At 38.0% G+C, this 24,875-nt stretch overlaps 1 protein-coding gene across 1 annotated transcript in view; it reads left to right on the top strand.

Annotated features, from left to right (window-relative positions):
• The window catches only part of adam19a (ADAM metallopeptidase domain 19a), a 196,099-nt gene that overhangs the window by 111,578 nt on the left and 59,646 nt on the right, over positions 1-24,875 (top strand). The window contains exons 4-6 of the mRNA XM_042400718.1: positions 3,175-3,256; positions 15,244-15,320; positions 24,183-24,366. Coding sequence (XP_042256652.1) covers positions 3,175-3,256; positions 15,244-15,320; positions 24,183-24,366 — 343 coding nt within the window. The remainder of the gene's footprint in view (positions 1-3,174; positions 3,257-15,243; positions 15,321-24,182; positions 24,367-24,875) is intronic.

Consider the following 24,875-nt stretch of genomic DNA (forward strand, 5'->3'; position numbering starts at 1 on the left):
ACATTTTGTCCAGCGTTTGCAGAGTTTCAAGGTTTCGCAGTGCTAATCACACCCTTTGCCAGTTTTTAATTAAACCATTGGAGATATTTGACTGTGATCTTTGTCTTTACACTACCCTGGCAGCTTGAAAGACGGTGACCTGCCATGAAAAGCAATCAGCTTTTTCTTCTCATTCCCTTTGATGAAAATGCTGTGTAAATACTGTCCTGAATAAGATGGAGTTGAATTTCACACAGTACTGTCTGTACTCCAGCTTCAATCGAATTAACTTTCAAGGACTGCCACGTAAGATAGTCTTTTTATATAGCAGAGCAAATTGTCTGCAGTAAAAGGGGTGAGAAAGCTGGATTATGTTCCATTACGATCCCCCTCAATGAATAATACAATGGGGCCCCCGGGACCAAATGGAGATTGGGCTCATCTTTTCATGTCTGTCTTCCATTTGCCCATTTCTGCTCAGGGATCTGCTGCCAGAGTGTGTCTCCTGCCTGGTCAGTAATTCAGCCACACACAGAGGCTGAATAAGGCCAGATGTCTTCATGGTAGCACTGATCCATACATCTGTAACACTGAAGCGTTAGTCCAGGGACGTCTTGGCATTTGACAACCGACTCTAATGTCCCCAGACATGACAAATGTCACCTTTCTCTCCTGCTGGCTAAAATAGAGCCAGTGCATTTTTGTTGTAAGGTGACCTTCTTTCCAGGGACATCAAACAGTAATCTCTTTTCTTTATCTTTTGCAGCGCTCTGCAAGCCATCTTTTAGCAGAGCAGCAACAAAAGTGTACGTATAAAGAAAAAGATTAAGATTAAGTTTGCATGAGATAAGGATTTGCATGAGAAAAGTAACTAAAAGATGAGTCAAATTTGATACAATCACGATACATTTGGATATTTTTTCCTTCTCCGTCTCTCTTTGTTATCAATACCCAACTCCATCAACATGAAAGACTCCAGTCCTGCTGATCCAACAATTAATTTGTAGGAGATAATGCTTTTTGCAATCAAGCTCACCAACAAAGAAAGAAGCTATGAATATTATTGAAGCTTTATCTGACTTTGCACTTTCTTCAGAGATGAGATTCAGGAGGCAAAAGTGGTTATGAGATAGAACAAGTTCTCATACATCAGGCAATTACTGTCATCACTCACAGCTTGCATGGTGATGGTAAAGGAGCTCACAGTGTCTGTCACACATATTTATGACAATTGGGTGTTGTCTGTTTATTGTACTCAGGATCAGGATGAGCCCAAGAGGTTGTAGAATTTCCTTAACCATGTAATCCATTGGTTGAATGTAGCGTGCAACATTCTGTTTGAATTCTTTTTTCAACTATTCAGCCATGTCTGCCAGCTAGAGTGTGAAAAATTAAACTAAGATTAATCCTTGATATTGGACAGTTTGGGTCTTAAATGGCCTTATACCTCATATCATTTTAAACTGGTACTCCAGCAATTTAATATTGTACTCCTCCAAAGTTGGGGACTCACGACAGACAGATTTAAAAAAGAATGGTCTAAATGAAGCCACAGAGTTAAGACTTTGTGACTTTAGGACCCTAGAATGGGACTAGCTCCAAAATTGCTGGATCCTTTATTTCCCATAATGCAACTAATAGCAGTTTTTTGTTAGACCCACCCTGCCTGTTTGATGCAGCCTTTATTTTCTCATAGTTCAAGTTGTACTTGACTTGACTTTCTTGATAAGTAAACTGACCTTTCTGTGTAAAAACTTGGTGGGGTTTCCCTTTAAAGAGGAAATCCAAACTCTAATAGTTGCACTATGCACATTTCGAACTTAAGTCTTGTCACAGTTCTGGGCAAACCCCACTGAGTGACATTGAAATGGTTGTTTTGTTATTGACAGATAATGGAAAACACCTGCAGTAACATCCCTGATTGGGAAGGACCAGAGAGGCAGCATACTTAAAAGTGTCACCACATAAAGGGGTGTTTTCTGCACTTTTCTGCCCTGATGGATTGTTGAATTACACCAGAAGTGTTTCTTTTCAGAATATTTATTCTGAAGAAAGATAGTGTAACACATATAGGTAAGAACAAAAACTTAAGTCATTGAGTTTTCTAGGATTTCCCCCTAATAGTCAATGAGAAGAGTCTTAGTCAACTAAGTTTTCATTGGTGGGTTAGTCACAGGAAACCCCTCAAAGTCCATTCGGGAGCTGCGCCTTGCCAAAATTAGGTCAAAACCTAGTATATGGCTGGACCGTGTATGAAACGCTAGAGGGCTTTTAATTTGAAACAACTGATACAGGAAGTGGTGACACGTGGTGACACCCGACCGAGGCAACCAATGAAGTTACACTATTTGGCTTCATTCGGTTTTGTATTTCTCTGTAATGTAGCAGAATGTTAACAATGTTACTTATTCAGCCCTGGAGCTCAAACCGTTTTGTGATGCCCTAAAAATACATATATTTAATACTCATTAATTCAAGCCATTAGTCAATTAGTGGTCCCACATTTATGATATTAATTAATTATTTAGTCAATGAGGAAAATCTTTGGTCGGGGGCAGCCCTACAGTTTTTCCAATTTTGCTTTATCCTAATTTACTGTTCTCATATGACTGTAGCCTTGAAAATCTGAGGTTAACCGCTCTGCCCTTAGAGTTCTGCACAAGAAGTATTTCAGGAAACGTCCTTTGTCATTGCTAGGCAACCTCACAGTCAGCTGCTGTCAATCACTTAACTGGCCTAGCTAATGCCATTAGCTAATGTCATCAGCTAATTTTATTAGCTAACTAAGAAGACAAAATCTACCCTTTTAGCCATGGCACTCCCAGCCTGGTGCTGTTTATTATATCATAACATTAGCTGTAGACGGAACAAGACTGGGCAGAAACAATCACTGCCATATGGCACTTTAACCCAACTGGAGAGCAAAAGCAAACAAAAAAAGCAAGATGCCACAGATGGATAAACACTAGTTTGGTAGAGTACAAAGGCACTGTGCAATACAATTTGTCAATAAAAATGATCAGAAATAGGCACCTAAAATTGCTAAAGATGTTGTGATCATGGTCTTTGACAGTGTTTTTCTTTGCTCTGTCCCATTTCTACCTGCTGCTACCAAATTCCACTGGGATTATTAAAGTTAAATCTTATCTAATCACCCATCACCTTTGTCTCCCCTCTTCTCTTTTTCTTTCACAGGGAGCTTTTAGGTCCAGACTTCACAGAGACCTACTACACAGACAATGGGCAGCTGGTGACTGTGACCAATCATAATTACACTGTAAGTATGGACCAAGGTCTAAATGGAGCGAGTCTAACTTTTCTGTCTTCCCCCCCTCTCTGTCAACTGCTGCCTTCTACTACCACACTCCTTAGTTAAGGGTTTTCATCTTATGGTCTGTCTTTCTTATGAGGACTTTCTTAACTCTAATTCAATTCTAAAATACCCTTTACCATACCTTAACGTAAACCTGACCTTAATTCTAATCTTTGACCCAGTTCCAGCTTCTAGTCCTAAACTCCACCCTTGGGGGACTTTACTGGTATTTTGTCATGTTTGCTGCTATTTCTGTTTCACTTCACATAACTGCCAGCTCTTTTCCAAGGCTTAAGACATTTGTTTTACATTTTTAGCTTTTCCTACCCACTCTGTCTTCAGGCAGCTAGTGATTTCCATTCATTTTTGTAACATTTCAGTATCAACTTGCAGACTGGAAACGTACTGTATGTATGTGTGCAATTTTGAATTTCACATGGAATTGAAGGAGGACATTAAAAACGATTACATATTTCAGAAGGTTTGCACATCAGTTAGGGTTTATATTTTAAATAATCCCTCTGATTCCATTATTACAGAGATTTATACAACTATCATTTTACCACAATCATTATTTTTTTTAACTTTGGATTTTGTCTCGTGAAATAAATGCAACATTTATTTAACTGTATGGAAGTCTATGACTGCCAATATTATAATTAAATCATTTAATCAAATGGCAAATTAATTTTCCACTTGTGTGTGTATTATAGACAAATTAAACTTATTTTAAAATCTAATCTCCATTTTTATTGTCTCGATTGAAATTGAATAACTGCCAAAATGAAAACTCCATTGACATATACTGTAATTTTCAGTTTATTATGGTCATTATGACTTAACAAGGCCATTATGATAATGCAACTGAATATGAAATTTACTTTTCATTTTAATTTTCATACTAGAAAACAATGTGCATTCTAAACTTGATGTCTTCATTTTAGCTTATTACAGTCAACCATTATGAAATTGACAACTATAAAAAAAAACTATAAATGTGGACGTTTTCATTAGAAATTAGCATAATATAACAATTATTAGCATAATTCAAATTCAAATGCAAAAGTAAAAATTACAGTTTCATTCTCAAGTTTAGGTTGCACATCATATTTATGGCGGTGTTATTCTTTGGATCACACTGAAAATGAAAATGAGTAATTATGCATTTTCAAAAATGATAATTGGATTTAAAAAAGGTATTTTTCTCCTACATTATGCATACACAAATGGAAAATGTAATTTCAATGTGATTCAATAATTTCATTTTAACATTGACAGCCATAGGCTTCCATACCCTTACATTGGTCGTTGTTCACTTTGCCAATCCAGGTTTTTGAGCATATTCAGGGGAAAGATGCGGGTTTGAGTGAAAAATGATAAATAGGCATATTAGAGTGCAGTGATGAAAAGGATACTGCTTAGTGACAGAAGGTAAAGGAGTGAGTGGGGGGAAAGGTTTCTAACAAAGTCTCCACTGTGTGTGGGAAACCTGCAGTTAAAATCTAAATCTTTACTTCAGGATCCAAACTATAGCGCCAGTGCTCCCCATTATTTTATGTGTTCTTGCATGTAATGTAGTGATGAGTTATACAGTACATAGACATCTCTTTATCTTCAGTAGCATACAGTATTTCATATAACAAATAAAGGCACAGCACCCACACAGCATGGTTTTGATGAAAGTTAGTTTAAGTGTAAGTGTGACAAAGTGTTGGCCAGTGGAACTTTGCCATACAATACTTAATATTAATAGATCAGCAATGGTGTATGTTGTGACTATAGAAAGGAAAGGCCAAGTCCAGCAGCAGGTGATGGATATTTTATCGGCGGAGGAATATGTTTTACTTTGTCACTTTCACATCTGTAGTGTTGGTCCAGACCAAAGAAGACAAAAAGTTTTTGATCAGGTTCGTGTTCACACTGATTTGTTACAAATGAACCACAAGGAGTAAATTAGAAGTTCAAGAAACTAAGACTACACTATAGTCATATTTCATACAACCACACGGGAGGTGTCATAGTGGCATGAGGTCACTACCATAAGTGATGCATAAATTATCAGGTACTTTATTAACGCTGTCGGCCGTGTGTCAGACAGGCTGTGTGGCAGTTAGGGGAGCAGTGGTTGTCAGCCTGGTTGAGAGTGTGTTAAAGGAAACAGCAGCTGTATAAAAGACCTGAGAGCTGCTGCTAGACTTCCAAACCAGCATCATTGTGATTGCTTTCAACTCTAAAACATTGTGTACACACACACATACACACACACACACACAAACACACACACATCAACATATGGCATGAAAAACAGCTTTGACAGGCAGACATGCACAACACGCAGACACGCTTACACATAGACACAGACACAACATGTAAAACTGTTGTGATGGACATGCACGATAGTATAAACACTATAATTTCACACACGTTAATAAATTTTAAAAAATGTACTGTATCCTTAAAACTGCAACACATTAACATGCACATACACACACACACACACAGACTTGGTTCACATATATGTACATTTTATGCCACAGACATACACAACAACACACCCACTCACACATGCAGAATACACGGTACACACACAGTTAATGCTGATCTGCACACATCATATGGCTTCACTGAACAACAGGATGCACTCTATGGTCTTTCTGTAATTATGGACAGATTTTTGCCTCAGTGGAGCATTTAATGCATGCAGTATGAGGCATTTAGCATTATGCTGTGTAATAGTGCAAGCAACATTGTAACATTAAAGTGTATTAAAAAAATCTTCTCAAATCTTCTAAATCGAATTCTTAAATCTAATATGTGTAATGTTAACAAACAAGCCTGTCATTGAGAATATTGGCAGCCTCAGAATGCCTGTAGTGCTTTGCACTGCCACGAGGTCACATCTGGATGAACTTCACGCAGCAAGGGGAGCTTTACTGTACAGAACAGAAAGAGGCTGCAGTTCTTTAACCGCAAACAGATATGAAGTCCTCAAAGATGGATCAACTTTGATTTTTCCTCCAAAAAGTTTAGAGTTACATTTCTTGTTTAATTAATCGTGTTAAAGAATAATCAGTGCTTCATTTGCATTTTCTGTATGTGAAAAAGGCAAAATGATATACTAGTTATACTAGTACACTAGTAATATGACAAGACAAGACCATAAAATGGACTGTATAATGGATATAATATAAAACTCAATGTCAAAGTCCACTATAGACCCTAATGTTTTGACACATGAGTCTGAAGCCTGGTATTAAGTTACTCTTAAAGGCTACAATACAAAGATATCCATCATACTGCAGTGATTTTCTGAGCAGTTCAACTTCAAATCAGCATTAATCCCCAAATATCTGTGAGAGGAAACAGGTCATTGTCTTTAATGCTGAGATATGAAATTAAGAAAAAGTAATGTTTTGGTGATTTTATCTTTCATCAACAGTATTTAGCAATCAAAATCCTCTTAATGCAACTCATATTGAAGTCACTTGATTTCAATCTACAAAGACTGATGTTATCAAGATCCTTGCAGACATCTCATATCTCAAGGGTTTTTGATGATCAGAGGTGGTTGAGCGCCCTGATTGGCCTTTGATCAACTTAGCTCTCAAGTGCTATATCACAGAAACCAAAATATCCATTTGTCCTTAGTAGACTTTTGGCACCAGAGCTACATGCTCAAATTATGTAAGCATATGCTTTAAGTGATAAGTAACTTCAAACAAATAGAAGTTGATTAAAATTATTGGTTAGTTTAGTTTTAGACCTGCTGCTTGAGATAATGCAAGTAGATGCCATGATTTTCAGGTGTATGCAGTCACCCAGTATGTATCCCCTCTATTTGCTTTGGAAGCAGGGTAGTATACATATTCCCTGCAAGGTCTAAATAAGCCATTTAATGTGTATATATCTTGTTTTTTTCCTACATCACAGATTATTATGTTAGTGATAATGCTAAAGGCTCTGTCTCTGAACATAGTGCATGTGGAAGTGTTAGCATGCATGCAGGCTATCATAGCCTTCTCAATAACAAACAGCCTTTCACCATACTATCTGTCCAATGGTCCATTTGAGGTTTGAATGTTTGGAGTGTCACATAGAAATCAGTGAGGCTACATGATAAGGTCCCAGTACTGCAGATTTAACTAAAGCAGAGATTTTTGCTACTGGCTTTGTTTTTACGAGTTATTTTATATGTATATAATAATATAGTATGTATATGTATAATTGTGTTAGATTTACAAAAAAGCTTTTGATACTTAGAGTTATGAGACATAGCTGAGAAGGTTTAAAAAAGGTTCAATCCTTTCCCTCAAATTGCACACAAGTTGTTGAAAACATAATGCTATCTGAATCAAGAACTACTGAGTGCGGAGTCCCGCAGGGCAGGGCTTCTGGTTTTCTTTTCTTTTTATTGCTTGTTATTGATTTGAAGACAGTCTTGCTGTACTTGGACTTTACTGGTGTCTCAGCAAGCCAAATCTGTAGTCAAACACATACAGTCTCTCTGTGAGGCTGTTCTGAATGTGAACACTTTATAATCCATTCATTTCTGAAAGGCAGAAGCTATTCTTGTTAGTTCTGAAAAAGAAGTTCAGACAGACACCTGAGTTTCAAGATAAATAAAAATGATTAGCATATTTTAGATACAGGAAAGCCACATTTTCAAATTATTTAGCTCTTCATTTTCTAGCTGGAGCTCTGGTTCAAGGTCACCTTCAATCTGCTTCCACCTAACCTCTTAGAGAATAAGTAGCAAAATGCACAAAAGTAATTAATAAGGGTAACTAAAACTTTAATCCATGTACCTATGCTGAATTTGACCATTTCAGGAGATTGAAATGGCTAGTAAATGAGAAGAAGTTCAACTTTATTATGACCTTGATTAAATTGTTTGAAAAAAACTAGCTGGAGCTAGAGACTGATAGTTTTTGCAACATGAACAAACATTTTTGGTAAAGGATCCCTATTTTTTCATTATTCTTTTTTCTAAAAGAATTGTCACCAGGACATGAACTGGGGACATATACAATGTGAGGGACACTTTATAGTTGGTAATTCAACCTGTCAGTGTCTCTGGTGGACAATCTATGTAATGGAATTTTTTTTAAAGATTGTTTTGGGCATTTTGCCTTTAATTGGCATTATGGGATGTACCAATCTGACATTGTGGATTGTTATTGGCACTGACACTGACCTTGTTAAATGGATTGGGTATCAGCCATTAAATACAGTGTCTTTTGCCAGTGTCTTTATAAAAGTCATTGTTTCCGCTATCAGTTAACATTCATTCTGTCATGGCATGCCACCAAATCAGTTTTTAGTGCCATAGCAGTCCCTGACCTCTTGTTACCTTACATAACAATTATTCCAATGAGTTCCATACAGTTAGGTATGCAGATTTTTAATTTAGGGAAAAGAGAGTGAAAAAGTTCCCTTTGTTTTTCGTATATAGTCCATCAGCACACAGAAAATGTGGGGAGAGAAAGTGAGCTTTTCCACAAGGGCTAGTCCAGCACATGTTATACTGTTTCTTTTTAAGAATGTGACAAGAAAAACCCATTTCTTTATTCTGCTGCAGTACAATGGAATAATCTTAACTTGATCAAACCAGACATCATCTGCAAAGTGCCCTGAAATGACAGTTTCTCATTTGGTTATTTCTATTCTGGTTGGGCTGCCAAAATAAATTCGTTGGATGGGAAACATCCAAAAGCTTTCTCTTTATACAGAACTCCTAATCCCTCATATCTCTAAAAACATTGGGACAAATTTTCAAGTAAGCATTATTTTTTGATAAATTGACCACAATTTTGAAATCTGAATGGTTAATTTAAATGAGTTAAAATTACAGTCAATAGTCTATCTGGGCAGATTTAAAGCTTTGCTGCAGGAACTCTGTCATCTCTGGCTCATAATCTATCTGCCAATATCAGGGTGCTTGCAAGGAGGTTTTGAATGCTTCAAATTGCTTCTCCAATTCTAGCATGTTTTAAGGTTGTATTTTTATGTTCTCATTTATTGTAATTGTATTCATGATTTAAATATTTTCGAGGTTGTGATAGATCTGTTTTTTATGTTGTTTGTTTGAAACTTTATGTTGCTGCCTGTCTTGGCCAGGACACTCTTGCAAAAGAGATTTTTAATCTCAATGAGGTTTTCCTGGTAAAATAAAGGTAAAAATTAAAAAAAAAAAAAAAAAAAATTCTCACCTAACAAAAAATTTTTCAAACTCAATTTGGTGGCACAAAACATTTGCAGAATGAAAATTATAACAGTTGTAAATCTGGCTCATATCCTCCAGCATCACTGTTTATTGATATGAAATGCATGCTGGGATAGTCCCAAAGTATCCTCAATCAGCAGTGCAAGAACACTTCCAGGCTGAACCATACTTGGCTTGATGTGGACCAAATTGGAGAAAAAGTTTACCTGTTACTGATGACATTTCACAAGAACAAGTACAGACAACAACACAGATTGAGAGAGGTTTAATGTGCAATGGGTGCCACTTGAGTTCAAAAGTTATTTTTACAACCTGGTCAAGCAAACGCACCTATATGTGCACACACTGCCGAGTTAAAGTATCACACAGCTTGAACTGCAGATGGGATCCTGTCTCTGCACATGTCAGTGGTTTTATGATCAGAGGGCAGGTTATTCCTCACACACCTGAAACAAAGCCTAACGGGGCCAATCTCTTGGACTGCCTCCACATCACATCCTGTACATGTAAGCAGACTAATTGCTGGAGGTTGGCAGGGAGAGTTCTCACTGACAATTGATTTGTATGTTGGCTCTTTCAAAGCACTCCTCGCTTCTGCTGCTGCTGCTACTGTTGCTGCTGTTCAAATGAAAGAGCTCATTTCACGCTCTGATGAGCTGACAGGGAATTTTGAATAGTCAAAAATCGACATGCCTGCATAATTTAAACCTTGTGGTGATAAATCCATTTTCAACATTAACAGCAGGTGTTTAGGCTCAAAGAGTTGCTTTTGATATCATGAAAAGTGTGATACCTTTGTACTTAAAAGGTTGACTTGAAAGTGTTCATTTCTTCTCTTTTTTTTCATTCTTTTTTATAACCTTTCTTTATGAATTACAATTCACTAGTAAACAAAGAGAGACGGGTGCTCTCGCAGCTTGTCTGGTTTTCATTTAAGGGTAGTTTTCCTTAGCCTTTACTTTTCCCAGGAAAGTGAAACTTCTTACTTTAAAATTTAGCACCACCCTTCAGTTTACAGTTCATTAGGGGTGTAACTGTACACAAAATCCATTTTTTGGTATGTTTCCAGTAACAAATTGTAAGAGGTGCCATTATGTCACTTATTTTGAAAAATGTAAACATTAAATGATATAATTCTTGCAGTAAAATTAGGGCGTGCTGGCATATGGTCAGGAAGAACAAGAAATGTCAGTATGTGGACGTGTCCTGTGTGGAGGAGAACTGCTTGATCACTCAATAAACACACAGAGAGCATGCAATCAGAAGTACAATGCATCATATTTCTGAGAGACAGAGAATACATACCACCTAGTTACCCTTTCTCTCTCTGCCAAGTTGTTACTCAGCCACTTCTTAAGTACCCTTGTACAGGATCTGAAAATGTCTATAGTTAACCTTACAGGTTAGTGAACAACCCTCAGATAGAAACAAAGGTCAAGAGTTCAACTAGGTTAGGAATAGTATTTCTTCATGACCATATATCCCAGAATGACAGCACATAGGTGTGGACCAAAACAGCATTACAAAATGGCATTGCTATCACATTGAATTAAAGAACAACAACACTATCCTCTAAAGGCCTGTCAGATCAACACATGAAAGAGACATAGAAATCTATATAACTATGGTTTGTCCTACTGGCTCAGACAACATAAAATAACTGTTAAACAATCGACTGTCTCATTTTACACAGCAAGGAGCTAAGTTTAAAATAGACACAGCATAAAGGTATTTGGAACAGATGTAACTATAAACTAACACTGAGCACTTAGTTTAAGAACACCATTTTTAACATGTATAATATATATACAAGAAATACATCAATGATAACCACTATTTAAATCTCTCACACTTAGAACAATGTTTCAGATGCTCTTGGCTCCCTGTCAATAAACTGTGAGCTTCCATGAACATCAAAGGACCTAAACCTAATTAATGACTGTTGTCAACCCTCTATCTGGGAGCTCGCCATCTCTCCGCCATTTTACTGGCGTCAGTGAGAGCCACATTTAGGAACTCCTCAGAAAGATGAAACCCTGTACTTGTGCCCTGGGCCCCATTCCCACAGATGTGCTCAAATCATACATTCCTGTTCTCAGCCCCCTGATCACCTACATTGTCAACCTCTCTCTTCAGACTGGTAGTGTTCCATCTGCCCTCAAGGTCGCAGTCATCTGCCCCCTTCTTAAGAAGCCCACCTTACATCCAGAAGTTCTTGCCACCTACAGACATATCTCCAACCTCCCTTTCCAGTCCAAAGTGTTGGAGAAGGTGGTTGCTTCTGAGCTTCAGAACCACCTTAAACACAACAATCTATTTGAAAAATTTCAGTCAGGTTTTCGTTCAGCACACAACACCGAAACAGCTCCTCTCAGGGTTGTGAATGACCTGCTGATGGCAGCTGGTGCAGGGTCCCCTTCTATCCTGATTCTCCTTGACCTGAGCACTACATTTGACAATGTGGATCACACTATCCTCTTAGAGCACCTCCATACCACCATTGGGCTTTCAGACTCTCCACTTAAGTGGTTTCAGTCCTACTTTTCCGGTAGGACTGAGTATGTCTCACTGTGAGGATGCACGTCTGGATCGCTCCTTGTCACCTGTGGTGTTCCTCAAGGATCGGTTCTCGGCCCCATTCTCCCCCTTACATGCTCACCCTTGGACATGTCATCAGCAGAGATGAGATGTCTCTCCATTGCTATGCTGATGATACCCAGCTGTACATCAAAACTGCCCTAAGCCCTTCTGCAGCGATGTCACGCCTGAGCACCTATCTTAAGGAGATAAAGGCCTGGATGACCACAAATTTCCTCCAGTTAAACAGCAGCAAAACTGAAGCTCTCTTTATTGGCACTCCACACCAGATTCTGTCATTCCCCATACCTTATCTCACCCGTGATGACCAGGACATCCCCCTTTCCTCCTCAGTCACTAATCTGGGTGTTCGATTTGACCCTCAGCTGACTTTTGATGACCATATAAGACGTACAAAACTTCTTTTTACTATCTCAAAAACATCTCTTAACTCTGCCCCTCTCTAACCCTGTCAGATGCAGAGAAATCTGTCCATGCCTTTATCTCCTTGAGACTGGACTACTGCAATGCGCTCTTCACAGGGATCCCTGGCAGGAGCATCCAGAAGCTACATTACATTCAGAACAAGCGTTGCTATGATCCTGATGACAGTGCGAAAACAAACACATAATACCAATTCTGTTTTCATTGCACTGGCTCCCTGTCTCCTTCAGGGTTGACTACAAAGTCCTGCTACTCACATACAAATCCATCAATGGACATGCACCTCCCTACCTACCAGCAGCTTGCTCCTCCACCTGTGTATTCTCAAATATTAAGTTGCAATATGTCATTTACTTAGTAAAGTTGGGGGAAAAAAGAGAGCTGACAACTCATGAAACTCTGTCAAAGTAGGCAGTGCTGATCAAATGTGGATCAAGATTCTGCATTGCCTATTTCTCACCTTAGATGTTTTCAGAAACATATTTTAGTGTACTGTTTAGCTGTAGTTTGAGAAAGTTTGTGACGTGGCTGCCATCTTGGAAATGGATGTTGAGGACAGGGAGGGACTCACATGCACTAACATGCACACTTACATGCACTAAGATACAGGCGTTGCCAGTGCAGCTACCAAAACAAAGAACAAAGAAGCTCAGATAACAACACCCACATAGAGAGTGTGACGTCATTCATTGCTCAAGTCACTATTACTTCCCTATATATTTACATAGCAAATAGTTGTTTGCTGACATCTAGTGAGGCTCAATGTCATTTATTGGACTTTTAAGTAAATGAAAAAAATGTCCATTAAGATAGCTGCAGTATATTTAATTAATTTGAACAGACCATTAGAGCCAGCACTGCATTTTAAAGCAGCATGATTTTTATTTTATTTTTTACAACTTTAGGAACAAGCTGTAAAGACAACATTGACATATTATCACCTTGTAAAATTGATATAGTCATCATGTTAGCAAACAGTTGCCTATTTCCACATCCAGTAGACACAGGGCAACATTAGTATTCATTTGGAGTCATGCTTGTATCCACTTGATGAATGAAAGTCCAATATTAACTCTTCTTTTAGCTCTGGTTTGGTCTCTACCAACTCCTGAGAACAATATCTGGCTCTTCAGCTGCTAGATGCTCCACTATGTTCACCAGCTAGTTTCTAACTGTGTCTGTATGCTGTTTGGTGCTGAGCAGGTGGTGTGCAGTGGTTTTATCACTGAAAACAGCTGCCTGCTGCTGCTGCTGCTGGAAACAATCCTGATGAGAGCAGAGTGACTGAGACTGAGCCAAACGGTTGGGTGATAATTATCTTGGTTCATCACTACAAGCAAAACCTCCCACGTTTCACATAGTCGTCTGATTCATTGTTGATATAAAATATTGATGAGTGCAACTTTAAGAATTCGACATTTAGGTCAACACTCTGCTCACACTCAGTCAGTGCTCGCTGTATGTTGTCAAGTTGTAAAATGTAAAGTAGCTCTATGTAGTCCTGGAGGTCCACCCATCTGTAATGACAGTAACAGCTGGGGACCTGGCTAATTCCTGTACCACTACAGAACATTACAGCAGGGTTAAAGATATGTAAATGCCATCCCAAATGGTTTAGCATGTTTAATTGTTTTTTTGTTCTGTTTGTTTGACATATACCCAACTTCAGTTCAACAGCACACAGTTTTAGTCAGATCCACTCAGTAAACACTTCCAAATAATAGATCTAAATGATATTAAAAGCTCTTGTAGCTAAAATTTCTCATTTGCGTTCACCATGCCAACAACACTCGCTATATAAACTACATATTCATGGGCTAACTCGACTAGCATGGCTTAGCTATTATTGTAGGAATAATGGGCAGGTTGGGGTTTTCTTTTGTTTCTTTTGTGCTGTTGTGCTAGGGCTCAAAATGTTTTTATCAAGTCCATTGTTCTTCTCTAAACTGTCATTCTATCAGTAAAGTTGTTGAAATAAAAAAGAAGTTATCCTCTGCACATGCAAATACATCAACGTACTTAGATTATACAAAGCTAGTTCGAGAGTTATCTGTGTATACTCTAAATTATTATTATTGTACTATAGTGTAGTTTTTTGTTCCGTCGGGCATTCTGAACCGTAGAAAGTTGCGTACCAAACTTAACATCCTGTACTGAATAGTTTGGGATAAATAAATGTAAACAGTCTACAACCCCCTACAGGTCATGAAGTCTTTGTGGGGAGTTCAATAAAAGACTACAAATTACAGTATTTTATATTGTACTATATCCATTGCATTTTTATTTTTGTTATAATGTGGTATTTTATTCAACTGTTTACTTATCAGGGTAGTGCGGAGGCATTGTCTAAAAAAGTTCCTCAGATTCTGTCTCTTTTTCTTTCAAGTCTCATTTCAAATCCTCATTGGGATGTTTCAGTGGCCAAACTCCCACCATTATATGAACACCGTCACGCCTAAGGAGCTTTGCATATCTTTATCGATTCATTGCAGCTGCTGTTCAGATGTAGTGTTTTTACCGGCAGCTGTAGTCATGAAACAGGAGCACACAGCCCGCTTTAGGAACACTTACACCATCAAATCAATCCAGCAGATCGATTCATTGTTGGCTGCACCGCAGGCATGTCTGCATAAACATTATCACAGCTTTTCAAAGCTTTCCTCCCGATGAAATATGAACTATTGATTCCAATTCTTTTCTCTTTCAGGACCACTGCTTCTACCATGGCCATGTAAGAGGACATCCAGAGTCCTGGGTGGCTCTCAGCACATGCTCAGGAGTCAGGTACAGTCAACGGCTAAACATACATACTGTTTGTTATTTACTGTATGTTGTTCATTTGAGCAGAGCTGCCCTGGTTTGGCCTCTCTACTGCTAAATATCAAATAAAGGCAAAATACAAAACAAGACAAGACTAAAAGTCTGTAGCCATGCTAGCAGCTCTGTGAAGTTGTATTTAGGCACAGTGCTGCTTTGAGCAAAATGCAAATGGGAGCATACGATGACATTGCTAACATGCTATGTTAAGCAGATGTAATGTTTACCATTTTCTTAGTTTAGCATGTTAGCATGCCAACATTCGCTAATTAACAGTAAACACAAAGTGAGGCTGATGGAAATGTTATTCAGGTATTGGTCATAAACCATGTGAGGAAAATACCTTAAACTCACTGTTGAGTAAAACAGAAAACATGTTACTATTAATTAATTTATAGTCAATATTAAGTGATAGAGAAACATCATATGTTAACATAGCCTTTATATGAATAGTATTCAGGACTTGAGATGATAAACTTTTTGAAGGCTGTGCTCTTGAATAAATAAATGTGATTTTGAAAACCTACTTTTATAAACCATTCAATGTCATCCAAATCACATATGATGGAGGTCTGTGTTGTGTTCCCTCCTTCCTACAATTGAATGTTTGAGCTTCACTGTGCAGAATGATGCATGTGCACAGTTTGTTTTCACATTTGTCTGCTGGAAGTTTCTCTGTGCTCCGATTTTAAGTGGCGGGACTAATAGCATGATTTGTGACATCACAACTAGTTTGGAAGCCAATCTTTGTCCAGTATGCAACACAAGTGTGGAAACTTGAGGCCTCCAGCACACTGAGAATGGACTTTACAGTGAAAGAGGAGACATCTTGTGTCCAGCAGTTAAACTTCTGAGATGAAATATATTTGCATATTTACAGATTCTGGAATTTTTAATGAGGGAGAATGAGTAGATGCCATATTAAAGATTTTAACATGGTAATTATATTATTTTGTTGTGGAAAAACCATAACAGCCACACATTATTGTTCCAAGAAGAGTATTTTTTATGTCTTAAAACATGTCTCGAGAGGATCTTTAATCATTACTAACTGCCACAAGCCCTCACCAGGAATTAGAATAGTAGACACAGGGACGCTGCTTATTTATTGTAATGTCAGTTAAAGTCTCATTGTGCAGCTTTAATGTTTGCCACTGATTCTGGAATTTGCCCACAAAACATTCGGATAAAGTTTTGTCCAACCAGAGAAAGTTCAACTTGCACTGTTACAACTTTTCTTCTTTTTCAGATTGTCATGAAAATGACTAATTTGATCCTCTTTGGGGATCCAGGCAGCAGTTTTAAAAGCCTTAAATATCACAGCCGCAGACACATTTTAATGTGGCATGTCTTGCATATTTGAGACTGAGATTGAAGCTTTTTCCTGGCACGTCCTGAGGATGTGTGTCCCAAAATACATATTTATGAATTTGATCCAATAAAAGAGACATCAAGTTACAGCTCAGTGGAGCTTAAGTAGGAATTAATTCAAAAGCGAGTTGAGTACATCTAAACAGATAGGAGTTTCAGGAAGTTCTGGAATGAATCTTATATTTTTCAATCTGAACGAGCGTTGTGTAGTGCTGACACGTCCGTCGGCACTCTCAGTCCCTCTGTCCTGATCTGGGAAGGTAGCCAGATGCTGCTTGTTGACAGCAGCTTTGATGGGAACAGAGCGGACGTGGGGGGGGGGACAGAGATCTGTAAGCCAGCAGAATGTAAATGCTCTCTAAATGTCCAGTCATTCAAAGAGCTGTCCAAATGTGAGCTGACTGACACAAGTTTGTTCTTAGACAGAAAAGCAAACTGAACTTTCAGTTTCTAAAATAACAGATGGGTAAACTACATCCTGCAGAGTATAAACAAGATAAGTGTTTGATATTATCATAGAACAGCTGGACACAAACTTTGCATGAAAAAAATATAGATATTTAAAGAGCAACTAAAAACTCTCTGAAAATCTGCTTTTTGCTGACCTCCGGTGGTTGAACTTCTCACCTTGCTGTAGAAGTGTACTCCAGGGTGTGTCAGTACACTGTGACATCACTGATGTTAAAGTCCCCCTCCACTCCATAATTTGTTTTGCCCATTGTTCCTTCATTCAGATGTTTAAACTTCACTGTACGAGCAGGATTTGTTACATGACAGTTAGAGCCAGGCCAATATATCAGCCAATACCAGCTTATTACAGATATTTAGATATTGGTGTATATGTTGGCCAATAAATGACAAGAAATTGAAATAGAGAAATGCTAACAGTGTCACCATTTTATAGTTCGTCCACCAGAAAGAGGTGACAAGTTTAATTTTCAACTGTAAAATATCCTGCCCAGTACATTTCTTTGGTTGCAAATGTCAAAAAAAAAAGATTAAAGGAACCTTAAAAAAAAGTATTATGGGTTGTGTAAAGAAAATTATTATTGTCTGATATTTGACTTTTCAGCAAAGTAGGAAACATCTTGTGTCCAACAGTTAAACTTTGAAAATTTAATGTTTGCAGATTCATAGATTTTTGGGGTTTTTTTACGAGGGAGAAGGAGGAGATGTCATTTTGAGGATTTTAATGAGGTAATTGGACTTTTTTTGAAAAAACATATCAGACACAAATGGTTACTCAGAGTATTTTAAGTAACCTTTTTAAAGTCACAATATAGAATTTGAAAATTTCAGACTTTGGCGCCCCCAAACGGTAGAATCAAGTCACACATAGTGGCAGACAGAAAAGCACGCTGCTATCCTTCCCTTTGGATCTCAGTCAGGGACACTGACGTTAGTGGACTGAAATCAAAACATAGACTGCCATTTTTCACCAGGATTGTCACATTTTTGTGCAAAATCGTCAGAAGCATTTGAAAGATGTTTTTATAACATTTATATTCCACACTAAAGGCTTTTAATCAGGAAATATCCAATCAAAAACAAATAAACTAGACTAAGAATATGACCAAGCAGTCAACTTTCAGTAGTTGCTAGGTTTCAATACTTGGTCATACTGTCACAATTCAGACAGTTGTCAAAAAGTACTGTGGTTCCATATACTGCCTCAGTTGTTATTCATACAGTGCATTTAATGAGGTGAAGTAGTTTCCCCTCTGGGTATTGATAACATTAATAAGGTTATCAAAATGATCCTATGAGGCAAAGGCACCTGAAGGAGGTGTTAATAATAATGATGGATGTTTATCTAAAAAATCCCATTTTCAAAAAGAATATTGCTTTAAACTGATTTTCACACATGCAACAAAAAAAAAAACTTGTTTGCTGCTGAAACACTGTTCACAGTTGACAGTTAACAGGCTCCTCTTGTGGTCAGAACAACTCTGTGTATTGACAAAATAATCTCATCTCATGAGCTAAGATTATTTTGTCAAACCAGTGTTTCCAAGGTTAGTAATAAACTTTCTGTACATGTTTGCACGAACAGAAAGTAAATTATGCTGCAGTCACTTCAAATTAATCAAGAACTGCATTACACCCATATACCCATGTGCTGTTTATCAGCTGTATTATAATATGGATAGATTCCTTTTAAATAAAACTGTGCAACCAGGAGGTGCTGAAGGATGTCATGGTGTCCTCCTTTACAACAATCTCCCCACACGTCTCAGTCTATGTTCTTTATATTCACTCATAACTGATTAAAACAGTCATTTTAGAGCGTGAACTGACCTTTGCATTCTAGATAATCATAATAATCAAAGCTTACTCTGCTATTAACCTCATTATAAATCATTGCAGACTAAAGGTTAAACCAAACCACTACAGTGTAAATGTTATTTTAGGAGACAGAATAATGACACCCTGAACATAAAATGGTAATGTCAGAGAGACATACGTGACAGGCAACAAATACAAATAGATCTGAAATAGATTTGGTGTGATTCAGTATGGAAAAGAGCAATGTGACGCGTGTTCTGCTGGAAGTCATAATGAAAGCGTTCTGTCAGGGGTCACTTTTTATGCTCTGGCATCTTTGAAAATGTCCTCTGCTTGGCAACAGTGCCATCATAAACCATGAATCAACGATGTCTTTCACAAAACAACAGTATGACTCAGCAGTCCGTCCCCATTTCACACATTGCTCTCATTACTGAGATCACGACGTCCTGGATTTTAATGAGCATTTTGTGAAAATGACAATATTTTCTGATTTTCTTCCTGGTCTGTACGTGGGATTTGTACAGGATAAAACAGTTTAAAAAGTACCTTGATGAGACTATTTATTGCGCTCCAGCTGCAGTGCTGTCTGAAATCCCCTCGTCATTTTCTCTGTGGATTTGAGGCTTTTCTTTGGAATGGCCAGACTGCACGACCCCGCAGTACTTACAGGGAACTGATGATTATGCAAAAGAAAAAAATTTCATGATTGCAAAAATTGCCAGTTATTGGAAGACCTCGCTGCCAGGATAACAAAGTTGTGCATGAGAACTTTTTGTTTCAGCATTGACCTTTTCTGTTCTTATGTGCAGTTCTCCATCAGTTCTGTATGTTTTCATTTCCACTTGTGTCCTGCAGTACCCTGCTCATTTTCCCTGCCGGCAACTTTCATGTCATAACGAGGTGTTTTGTATTCACTCAGGATGAATTACATGGTTTTAGGGGAAATTGTAAAACAGCCTTGGACACATAATTGTTGAAGAAAAAAAGAAGAAGCCTACTATATTTTTTCAAAAAGCATGGCTCCAAGCTCAGTAGTACCCATACAGTCAGGCAGTGTGGATGAACACAATAGCCAGCATAACTCTTCATAAAAAAAACATGATTCCCTTTGTGCCTATTGTGAAATAAATGGACAAAATCTTCACAGATGAGGTGAAATAGTTTTCATACACACTTCAGACACATATTGGACCACAGCATGCAGAGCCTGTGTGAGTCATTATTGTTCAAGGTCAGGACAGAGATGGAGATTCAGGAAAGGAATATGGACTTACTAGAATCTGTTAACCTCCACCATAACACTATTTTATTCTACTAAAGAAGACATCCTTATAATTGCTGGCATTCATTCACTGTGTGTACATGTCATTCACAGGTGGGTTTAAAGGTATTTTTTGAAACCAGTTACAGATGCCTCATAAAAGCATGTCCTTATATCTTTCCTTATAACTGCTCAGCTCTTCATTATAGTGTGTTATAGCATGTCATAGACATGTAATAATTTTTAATGTACAACTTATAATTGCTAAATAAGAAATGATTGAATGGTATGTTACCTTGTTGTTAGCTTCTGTACGGTAACAATGTATTTAATTTTGTCTAAATAACAGCCTCATAATTGCTCACTAGAATGTTATAGTGTGTAATAAAAAGCAAAGTTATTACACACGTACAAATCCATTGTAGGCAGGTTTACTATGAGTTATAGCACCAAATCACAACAAAAGTCATCTCAGGGCACTTTTCACATGGAGCAGGTCTAGACCATACTCTTTAATTTACAGAGAGACCCAACAATTCCCCCAAATAAATATATAAAAACTCAATGCAAGGACTTTATGTATTGACTGAGTTGTTCATGTAAACTATGCTAACCCATATTCTTCACAAATATTAATTTAATCTTCCATTTATATATTTTTTCTGACAGAAACAGTTGATTATGTTGCATAACAAAATGCGCGCTGTTGGAATCTATTGTAACAAACATAATTTAAGCTAACCACATCCACTGATAGCCTTGAAACATGAACTCTTTACAGCCCCTCTTTTTACAGGCCCACAGTGTGTGTTTGATACCCAAAAGACAGATTTGTGGTAGAGAATTTAAGATTGTGACTTAATGGTTTATGGTTAAATTGGACTTAAACTTTTTAAAAAGCCCTAAAGCAAAATGAAAGATAGGGAGATAGGACACAGATCATACCCAAATATTTCTCCCTCCCTTTTAAGAAGTCAGAATAGTCACTTTCTGTAAGTAGTTTGTGCTTTAGAGGACTGATAAGGTAGGGTTATGGGTCAGAAGTCACATGTCAGCAGTTCCATGTGGGATTGAGACAGTCTGGTGGATGAGGGTTTAGTGAGGAAACATAGTCAGTGGAGGATGTGTCTGAGAGTCTGTCTGGATGAAACAAGAGGTCTCTTCCTCAGTCTCACACACACGCACTCATACACACATAATTTGGATGTTCACCCAGACAGTCGCTGTTGCAGAATGGCCTCCTTCTCTTGAAATTGCCTGTTTTTTACTGCCCTCGTTGCCAAGGACAGCAAGTCTTCCAGCCACACTGTACATCATTATGGCCTTTCTGTTAGGATGCATAGAGGACTAGACTTCAACTACGTGTCTTAAAGTGAAACTATGTAACTTTTAAAAGATGCAAAAAACACAAAAAGTAAATGTTTTCTCCTAAAGAACAAAATAGAGATTTCTGAGCACTAAAAATAACACACCCTAACTTGCACCCTGGGAAATACAACAGCCACCATCCATCACAGTGTTGAGCATTACAAGTAAGAAGAAAAATGTAAAACAAATCGTATAAATAAGTCCCCATCTCCACTTGGTATTAACATATTATGGTCTGTATCTGGATATATTTATCTGACTTCAGGCCTCGAGACCTTTGCATTTACACCTGGTATGAATAAGAGTTCTTATTGACTTGATTCTGCCTGCATTATGATCAGATCTCATTGTGGAAATTGGGTAGGTGGAGCTGTCAGACTTGTCAACACAGGTCACGGGTCAGGGGAAGCATTGTGTGGACCACTATGAGGTGCAAAGAAAGGTTCATGTAACAGCCGGAGACAGACTTTTTGCAAATGTCTACACTCAAAGGTGGGGCGGAAAGCTCGGCATCATAGAGAGGGATGAGACATGATGAATTGTAGAAATGGGAATAAGGACACATTTTCAGACGGTTACTCCTAGATAGCTTTCATCATGTTTAATTGTTACAAAACGTGACAGAGGTAGTTGAGTGAGAAGTTTAAACCCCACACCACTACAGGTAAGAAACCTGACCAAATACCTCACCAATCACTGCATAAAGTGGGCCTGAATATTGAATTGTTGCTTTCGGAAAGTTACAAAAATCCTCTCCGCCAATTCCGACATGTAGTAGCAGAGGTTTCAGATACTGTTTGATGATCTAACAAACACTTTGGCCTTATTCTTTGTTCCGTTAAAACTGTGCTCAAACTCATTTACACACGGCTGTGATCTGATCACAGCGTGAGGCAAACCACATAGATGTGGTCTGACCATTGTGCTTTCATTGTGGTTGCGATGATTTCTGCATGTAAAATTGTCTCTAGCTCAGTCTTATGTCAGTCAAAACAGTAATCAAGTTTGTTTGCCTACAGCAGCTTAGCTAGTGTACCAAAAACAACTGACATAAACTGAAACTGGTTCTTAGAGTTCCGAAAAAGGACAAAAAATTACAATGAAATTACAGAAGTATTTCAACAGTGGTTACCATAAGTCTATGTAACAGAACCCAAGCTATGCTTTATGTGACACCAGGGAATTGCAAAGCACACAGTCAATGGTCCACAGGCCATTGAGGGGTTCAGTGGGGAGCTGGGATCTGTTGGAAGAATGATGATCCATATTTTTCATCTCCTTTGATCATGAACTGCTAGTTGGTGAAAATTCACTGCTGCACCCTGCAATGAGGCTTTACTCATATGAAGCTTTAAATATATGAACCAATCCAACAGTGCCTAAAGAGGGAAAGAGAAGCTACAGCAGATAACCAAACAAATACAGAATAGATGGCATGAGGTCAGTGTGATATATGAACACCCGGGAATGTAAGTGAGGACTAGAGAATAGTTGTTTTAGTGTTGTTTAGCACAAAACAATGTGGCAGTTATAGACCTTTTGGACTAGGAAATGCAGTTGTTGGCTTCATTTTTTTTCAACTTATACACAGTGGTTATTTAATAATGTTTCTCCATGCTAGGATTTATAATACCCACTGGTTGAACAACATTTAAACATTTCAGTCACATGAGATTAAAAAAATGTTCACAGTAAATAGTGTACCGTACCTAAGCTGCATTAATTGATTTTTTTGTCCACTTTGGGGCAGCTGAACAAGCTGTAAACACAATATCCAACATATTCTAACTTTATAAGGTTGTTATGGCAAACTTGTGTTAGGAAACAGTTGTTTATTTCACCCAGCAGACACAGAGTGACATTTATTTTGAGTCGTGTTTTTGTATATCTGATTAATGTAATTTCAATATTCAGTCTTCTTTTATCTCTGTTTTGGTCTCTCGAATAACTCAATCAAAGTCAGTGATCTTGACATTCTAATAAGGGCTTCAAGCCCCAAAAACATAACTGTATGATTTTTTTGCACTTTGAGTATGAGGTCACATCCTGGTTACTTGGACCTCCCAACCAAGCATGTGTCATTTTTGCAGAACAGTGGCCACTGTGGCCACAAGTTATAGCTACAGGATAATGGTAAATGCTAAACTTTAGTGAGATTGCAACTGAATGCAAAGTAGAGAAGAGTTGTAAAGTCACAAGACTGACTTAGTAATGTCAGTTAGACAGCAATATGTAGCTAAAGGTTGCTTATATTAGCCACCATAAGCTACTGGTCATACCAGACCAGGTAAGGCTGTAGCAGCAGGGTTGGATCAGTAGGGATTATATTGGGGTACATACATGTTTGCCAAAGTGTCATTCTTGATACTACCACGCGGCACCTCCATAGATAGGTCACATCCTGGTAAATTAGATTATTGATTCTAAAAGTTGTGTGTTCTCAGACAACAATGAACAGCAGCAATAAAAATATGTAGTGGTGCTCAATGTTTCTGACCCTCTTTTCCCAACCCTTTCCCAATCTTTTTTCCTTCACACAGAGGCCTGATAACCTTGAATTCCAGTGACACCTACTACCTGGAGCCAATCAGCAGTGTGGATCCTCTCCACCATTCATTGCTGAATGCAGAGGACCTGCCAGTTAAAGGTGGAAGCTGTGGCCACGGCCATCACAGCACACAGTTCCACCACATCTCCAACCTGCTCAGGCCATTTCATTCAAGGGTGAGTCTCCCAGACATCAATGCCACTGTTGTGATTAAAAAAAAAGGTCAGACTGCAGTATATTAGGTTGTTTTCCACATAAGTAATGTGGCAATAAATGATGATGATAAATGAATTCTTTACACTTGTTTGCTGTCTTGCCCTGATATTGATTAAAAGATGAATTCTCATCTCTGTGCGTCCAAAGACAAACAAGTGTGTTTTCCAAAATATTGGTCTGTTCCTGAAACATGTGAAAAAATATAGCTCCTGCAGTAGCACAGATAGAAAATGTCTTAGTACACTTGGAATAGACAGCCTTGTAGCAACATTTGCTCCTCAGAGCGTTTGATGTCATTTACATGCAACGGAAATCAATATATGCCTCTTGGTGCCACTGTTGGTGGACCAGGGTTTATTTGGTAATTATGTTTCAGTCAGTCAGAGTATTGTCACATCAGACACCTGAGCAGAAAGGATTGTTCTAAACATCTTCAGGGATGTCAGTTTGCAAAAACCTCTAATGAAAC

The sequence above is a fragment of the Thunnus maccoyii genome, chromosome 22 (genome assembly GCF_910596095.1).
Source record: "Thunnus maccoyii chromosome 22, fThuMac1.1, whole genome shotgun sequence".
NCBI lineage: Eukaryota > Metazoa > Chordata > Actinopteri > Scombriformes > Scombridae > Thunnus > Thunnus maccoyii.